Source organism: Scylla paramamosain, chromosome 46, assembly GCF_035594125.1.
Source record: "Scylla paramamosain isolate STU-SP2022 chromosome 46, ASM3559412v1, whole genome shotgun sequence".
Taxonomy (NCBI): Eukaryota; Metazoa; Arthropoda; class Malacostraca; order Decapoda; family Portunidae; genus Scylla; species Scylla paramamosain.
In genome coordinates, this window is record NC_087196.1 from 4,423,358 (window position 1) to 4,430,857 (window position 7,500).

Below are 7,500 nucleotides of genomic sequence, written 5' to 3' on the forward strand. Positions count from 1 at the left end.
ACCATAAAACAAAAATATCAATAAAACACACACACACACACACACACATACACACACACACACACACACACACACACACACGCAAAAATCCTTCAACAAATATTTTCACAAGAGCTGGTAATAAATGACACCCAATGCATCCGAACCACTGCCAACACTTCCAACTTCACATCTGTCCACACTTGTCCTACACCTGTCTGAACTAAAATCACACCTGTCTGTCTAAAATCTATGTCTATCTTCCTAATACATCTCTCTATATCCTGTCGTTTTTTTTCTTTCCACCACACCTGTCTACACCTGCCAAAACACCTGTCTTTGTTAATTACACCTATTCATATCTCTCTTACACTCATCTATACCTTCACACACCTGTCTATGTTCTGAATTTACCTGTCTGTCTCTTTCTTATACCTGTCTTCCTTTCTGTTACACCTGCTTATCATCACCTGGGAATCTCCAAAACACACCTGTCAATCTTTTAAAACACATTTACCTATTCTCTAACACACCTGAAAAATTTTTAAAACACACCTGCTTTTCTATCCAGCACACTAACTATTCTCTAACACACCTGAAAATCTCCATGACACACCTGCCTTTTCTACCAACACCTCCCTCACACACCTGTCCATCTTGCCAACGCCTCCCTCACACCTCTCTCGATCCTACACCTGCTGGAAGACGACAGGAACACACCCACACCTGAGACTGAACATTATTACAAGCCTGCACCTACTGACCTACTTAACCACATCTGCAATTCTCTCTCTCTCTTTTCTCTCTCTTTTTCCTTACCTCTGTGTGTGTGTGTGTGTGTGTGTGTGTGTGTGTGTGTGTGTGTGTGTGTGTGTGTGTGTGTGTTCACCCTTACCTTTTCCTTCCCTCACCCATACTTACGGAGAGGAAGAAGAGGAGGAAGAGGACATGGAGTGTGAATCTAGAGACATGCTGGGGGAGGAGGAGGAGGAGGAGGAAGTGGTGGTGGTGGTGGTGGTTTCAATTTAACAGGAGGACAGGGCAAGAAGAAAAAGTAGAAGAGGAAGAAGAGGAAGGAGAGGAAGAAGAAAGAGGAGAAGGAACAAACAGAAGAAATTGGAAATGAAGGGGAAATGAGAGAAAAGAAGAAGATGAAGATGAAAAAGAAAGAGGAGGAGGAGAAAAATAGGGAGAAAAAGAGAAAAAGGAGGAAAAGAAGAAGGATAACAAGAGGAGGGAAGAAAAAGGGACAGAAAATCAAGGAACCAGAGAAAAAAAAAAATGAAGAAAAAAAAGAAAAAAAATAAAGAACAGGTAAAAACAAACAGGTGGACTTCAAATTTCCAGCAACAAAAACACGAAAGAGGAAAGAGAACTGGTAAAAAGGGCAACGAATGTGTGAATAGGTGAGTAGATGAATGTGCGCGTGACTCAGTGTTAGGGCTGACTGACTGCCTGACTCGCTGGGTGGACGGCTGGTGAGGAGGATTGTGGGTATAGATACAGTACAAGTGGTGTCTGGACCAATGCCAAAGATTAAATGGAGAGGTGACAAATGAAAAGATTAACTGTTTTTTTTTATTGTTTTATTGGTTTTTATTTATTTTTTTGGTCGTTGTGTGTGTGTGTGTGTGTGTGTGTGTGTGTGTGTGTGTGTGTGTGTGTGTGTGTGTGTGTGTGTGTGTGTGTGTGTGTGTGTGTGTGTGTGTGTGTGTGTGTGTGTGTGTGTGTGTGTGTGTTCTTTCAAATGTCCATTCTAATTCTTCCTTCTATCTATCTCCCAACATTTAGCGGTCTTAAATCTAGTTAGAGAGGGAGAAAGAGAGAGAGAGAGGGAGAAAAAGAGACACGGATGTGCAAGAAAAAATATATATATATTAGGTATATAGACAGGTGTGCAAAGGTATGGACAAGAGAGAGAGAGAGAGAGAGAGAGAGAGAGAGAGAGAGAGAGAGAGAGGAGAGAGAGAGAGAGAGAGAGAGAGAGAGAGAGAGAGAGAGAGAGAGAGAGAGAGAGAGAGAGAGAGAGAGAGAGAAATTTTTTTTATTAGCCAAGTTCACCATATGCTATTAATGTATTGACTAACTGGTGTTCTTTCTGTGTATTTAAAAGCAATACATTTATTTCCGCCTTCGTTTAAATTGTTGTATTAAATCTAAGTATTCTTAATTCTTCTTACATGACAAACTGTTCAGATTATTGCATTATATTGGGGTTTTAAAATCATCTTTGTCGTCTGCTTTGTCTACTGCTAAAAAGGATAAGCAGAATAGAATAAAAGGAGGAGGAAGAAGGATAAAATGAAGAAATGGAAGACAAAGAGAAAAGCGAAAGGTGAGAAAAAAGATCAAATTAAAACATTTCTTATAGTTTTTATTCTTTCTTTTCCTCCTCCACCTCTACTACTGCTACTACTACTACTACTACTACTACTACTACTACTATCGCGACAACACAGATAAGGAAAAACTCATTTGATTAAGAAATTACGATTAGATTATTTCAACTTAGAGAGAGAGAGAGAGAGAGAGAGAGAGAGAGAGAGAGAGAGAGAGAGAGAGAGAGAGAGAGAGAGAGAGAGAGAGAGAGAGAGGGGATGATTTGAAACATCAGAGTGAACAAGTAATCTCTCTCTCTCTCTCTCTCTCTCCTCTCTCTCTCTCTCTCTCTCCTCTCTCTCTCTCTCTCTCTCTCTCTGGTGAAAATAAGGAAAATTTCATGTAAATAAAGATAAGATAAATATTTACAAAACATTACATGATAATAAATTCTTACTTATTTAATACAGGATACAAAAATATACACAGATTTTTCTAAGTATAAGTAACAATACCACCACTACCACCACCACTACTACTATTACTACTATTATTACTACTACTACTACTACTATTATTGCATGGTAAGTATCGTATATAAGTATTTCTTTTGTACAGAACTAGACAATTCATCTCTCTCTCTCTCTCTCTCTCTCTCTCTCTCTCTCTCTCTCTCTCTCTCTCTCTCTCTCTCTCTCTCATTGTTATTCGCCATTCATTACAAAGGTTGGAGTGTAGAAAACGAAGAATAAGGAAAAGAAAACGAGCATTAGGAATATTTTGTAAGGGGGACTTGCAAAGGAAGCTCGTTAAACAAAAACACACACACACACACACACACACACACACACACACACACACACACACACACACACACACACACACACACTACGATATTAAATAGCTAAAACAAGACTTTTCGACGCCTTTAGGGTTGACAATGTCCATAATAGATGTAGTAGTGGAAGTTTATCCCGCCCACCACGCCCACGCCCACTATGAGAATGAGAAGAGTCCTCTCCCACAGCGGCACGAACCTGGTAGAGAGAGAGAGGGAGAGGGAGAGAGAGAGGGAGAGTGAGAGAGAGGGAGAATGACAGATTAATTGTTTATAATGTGCTAAGCTGGATGTTTTGGAGAGAGAGAGAGAGAGAGAGAGAGAGAGAGAGAGAGAGAGAGAGAGAGAGAGAGAGAGAGAGAGAGAGAGAGAGAGAGAGCCTGGTAATGTCCTTTATACAGATTTCATTCCAGTTTTAAAAGCTAACACTATCAAACTTAAAGCTATTTCTCGTTGTCTTGCTTTGGTAGTCTTCTGAAATGCTTTTGCTCTCACTATGACTGTTTACAAAAGGCCACAGAGATGATTAGCCAGGTTCACAAGACTGTTTCTCCTGATAATAACGTAGACATCTTGTTAACCTGTTACTAAAACCGTAAAAAACACCCTTGAAAACCCATGTCATTTCAACTGGAGCCTTTTGGAAGTAGGCAGCCGGGTTTTCAAGAGTGTTTCTCCTGTTAATATTGTAGAAATGTTATCAATCTGCCACTAGAACCATAAAAAACATTTGGAAACCCGTGCAACTTGAATTTGAGCCTTTGAAGGGTAGTGAACGTCAGGCGCGGTAATGTTTTAGAATACGGCTCCCTGTCTAGCCTCTCCCAGTCTTACCTTCCCCACCCTCACCTCTCTCACAGCAATACCTCTTTTTCCAGTCGCCCTCCATGTCAGCCAGCCTCAGGTACATAATGCCAGGCAGGATGAAGGAGCAGATAGGTACGGTGCTTCCGCCTACAAGGTTTACAATCATGTCGAACCTTGGAATAGCCAGACCGATCAGAAGCTGCACAACCATTATGCTTGTCCGTAATGCGCAGCGCTGCCACCCGAACCCTGCGCAAGATAGAGGGAGAGTGGGAGAGAGATAGGAGGAAGTGAGGAAAATATGATGGATTTGAACAGGGAGGGAAATAAATTAGACGAAACATAAAGAAAAGAATGAAAACTGATGAGAAAAGTAAATCAAAAAGAGAGTTAGACGAGAGAGTCAGAGAAAGAAAACAACGAAAAAATTGCAAACAGAATGAAAAGAAAGGAAAAGAAAGAAAATCAAACGTAAAAACGAAATCTTAACAACAAAAGACACACACACACACACACACACACACACACACACACACACACACAGATAGACAGACAAACAACTAGATAAATAAACAAATAAACAGACAGCTAAACAGACAGACAAACAGACAAATAGATAGATAGATATACAGAAAGGAACCCAATACACACACAAACCCAACACAAACCCAACACAAACAAACACTTACGGTTCTCAACACCAAGAACCTCCTCAAACAATTGGAACACAGGGTTGGTTGGTGATGATGTAAGTGCCAGTCAGATTTCAACACCTCCATCACTATCGCCACCTTGATCACCGCCTTGCTGGTGTCCACGTCAAAAAGGATATTGCTCTTCACCTCGTACCCCAGCACTATGTAACCAGCCAGCGTGACAGGGAGGTACATCAGCAGCAATCCTGTGAAAGTAGTGTGCGGGAGTGATGAGTGTGTGTGTGTGTGTGTGTGTGTGTGTGTGTGTGTGTGTGTGTGTGTGTGTGTGTGTGTGTGTGTGTGTGTGTGTGTGTGTGTGTGTGTGTGTCTGAGGGTGTGAACAAGAATTAATATGAAAAAATAGGGAGAAAAGAGAAAGAATCACAGGATAAGAAAAAACGAAGAATGTAAAAACGAAAAGGAGACAGAGAGAGAGAGAGAGAGAGAGAGAGAGAGAGAGAGGAGAGAGAGAGAGAGAGAGAGAGAGAGAGAGAGAGAGAGAGAGAGAGAGAAACGAAAACACTCCAAAACAAACCAAGAAAGAAAAAAAAAACAAGAAAAAGAAAACGAACGAAAATAAAAGTAAAAAATAAATCTAAATAAAGCAAAGAAAACTGATAATGAGACAAAAGTAGACGACAAATTCAAAAAATACTTATGACAAATCTCTTTCCTTATCAACTCAGTATCTTATCACGTCAGAGAGAGAGAGAGATCTTGTAGAATAAGGCCAGAACTTCAGGGGAAAAAAAAAAAAAATAAAAAAAAAAAATAAATAAATAAAAAATAAATAAATATGACATGATTTCCGAGTCTAGAGGGAGCTGGGGCACTTGTTATAGACGTGTTAAGTGACGCAATGTTTGGTAAGTGTTTGGCATCTGTGTTGAGGTGAGGTGTGTGTGTGTGTGTGTGTGTGTGTGTGTGTGTGTGTGTGTGTGTGTGTGTGTGTGTGTGTGTTGGGACCGTTAGGTGAATGGTGGTGCTACTGTTACTGTTATTGCTGCTGCTACTGGTACTGCTGTCCGTCTGTCTGTGTGTCCATTAGTGTATAATTAGTGTTTTTATTACTACTACTGTTTTTAACGGCTGCTCCTGCTACTGCTACTATTGCTACTGCTCCTGCTACTACTGCTACTACTACTGCTACTACCACTATCTACATACTAATGCTGACATTGTTATTACTATTATAAATTTTACTATACTACTACTACTACTACTGACCGAGGAATGCGAGAGCCACGCTGCGGCCGAAGAGCGCCCTGTCCCGCCATGTCGTTCTGGATGGTGGGGAAGACGGAGGCGCCGCCAAAGGCAAAGAGGATGGAGGCGAAGCCCAGAGCAAAGGTGTACACGGTGGGGTTGGTGTACTGCGGCTCAGGGAACCCGGGCGCCTCCACCAACAGCTCCACGAAGATCACCAAGCACGCCAGGCCCGTCGACGCCGCGGCCACCACCGACAACTGCCTGCAGGAGGCGGTGAAGGAGGCGGTGAAGAGAGAGGAGGAGGGTGTGAAGGCTGAGACAGGAATGCAAAGGGTTAGACAAGAGTACAAAGGGTTAGACAAGAGTACAAAGAGTTAGACAAGGGTACAAAGGGTTAGACAAGAGTACAAAGGGTTAGACAAGAGTACAAAGGGCTAGACAAGAGTACAAAGGGTTAGACAAGAGTACAAAGGGTTATACAAGAGTACAAAGGGTTAGACAAGGGTACAAAGGGTTAGACAAGAGTATAAAGGGTTAGACAAGGATACAAAGGTTTAGACAAGAGTACAAACGTTTAGACAAGAGTACAAAGGGTTAGACAAGAGTACAAAGGGTTAGACAAGAGTACAAAGGGTTAGACAAGAGTACAAAGGGTTAGACAAGAGTACAAAGGGTTAGACAAGAGTACAAAGGTTTAGACAAGAGTACAAACGTTTAGACAAGAGTACAAAGGGTTAGACAAGATTACAAAGGGTTAGACAAGAGGTACAAAGGGTTAGACAAGAGTACAAAGGGTTAGACAAGAGTACAAAGGGTTAGCTGGTTTTCAGCCGTGTATCTGTTCTCACACCGCTGGCTTTACGGATTCTCTCAAGGACGCTACTCACCAGAAGTCCTTGGGGGTGCCGAGCCACGTGAAGGGCAGGACAATGCCGCCCGCCACCAGCAGCCACTCACAGTTAGACAATACCGGCAGTAACTCATTCATGAAGGAGGAGATCAGGATGAGGAACACTGTGGACACGCCGTAAATGGCCGCGAACACGGAGACCAGCGCGAGAAGTCTGTACAGTGTGGAGGAAGGTGTCAGGAAGAGATGCCGTGATTATTAAGTAGGCTGTTCGTGATTCTAAGTCCTGTATTCTCTCTCTCTCTCTCTCTCTCTCTCTCTCTCTCTCTCTCTCTCTCTCTCTAACCAAGACAGTTTTTCAAGGTCACCGAGATGATTAGCCGGGTCCTCAAGAGTATTTCACCTGTTAGTAATGTAGATATGTTGTTAATCTGTCACTATAACCGTAAAAACATCCTTGAAAACCTATGTCACTTCGCTACAACTTTTTGCAAGGCCACAAAAATGATTAGCAGAATTCTCAAGAGTGTTTCTCCTGTTAATAGCGTAGAAATGTTAATTTGTCACTAGAACCATGAATAGAACCTTAAAAACCTCTGTCACTTCGCCAGAACTGTTTTGCAAAGCCACAAAGATGATAAGCTGGGGTTTTCAAGTTAATTAGTTAGTTAGTTAATCAAGTTATTAATGTAGAAATCTTGCTAATCTGTCACTAGAACCATAAAAAAAACACCCTGAAAACACACACACCTACACCCCAACACCCCAGCACCCCCACACACCTGCCAGGCTTGCCCAATGTC

General features: G+C 41.8%; 2 protein-coding genes across 2 annotated transcripts in view; both read right to left on the bottom strand.

Moving 5' to 3' along the window:
* LOC135094760 (uncharacterized) overlaps window positions 1-4,776 on the bottom strand; it is a 30,381-nt gene extending 25,605 nt beyond the window's left edge. Inside the window, 2 exon segments of the mRNA XM_063995118.1 lie at window positions 4,003-4,192; window positions 4,633-4,776. Of these exon segments, the coding sequence (XP_063851188.1) occupies window positions 4,003-4,154 (152 nt within the window). The 5' untranslated portion in view covers window positions 4,155-4,192; window positions 4,633-4,776.
* Window positions 4,777-5,452: 676 nt separating this feature from the next.
* Window positions 5,453-7,500, bottom strand: part of LOC135094761 (uncharacterized) — a 3,384-nt gene continuing 1,336 nt past the window's right edge. The window contains exons 2-5 of the mRNA XM_063995119.1: window positions 7,480-7,500; window positions 6,735-6,911; window positions 5,866-6,108; window positions 5,453-5,462 (exon numbers count right to left, since the gene is read on the bottom strand). The exon at window positions 7,480-7,500 is cut by the window's right edge and continues 151 nt beyond it. Coding sequence (XP_063851189.1) covers window positions 5,453-5,462; window positions 5,866-6,108; window positions 6,735-6,911; window positions 7,480-7,500 — 451 coding nt within the window. The remainder of the gene's footprint in view (window positions 5,463-5,865; window positions 6,109-6,734; window positions 6,912-7,479) is intronic.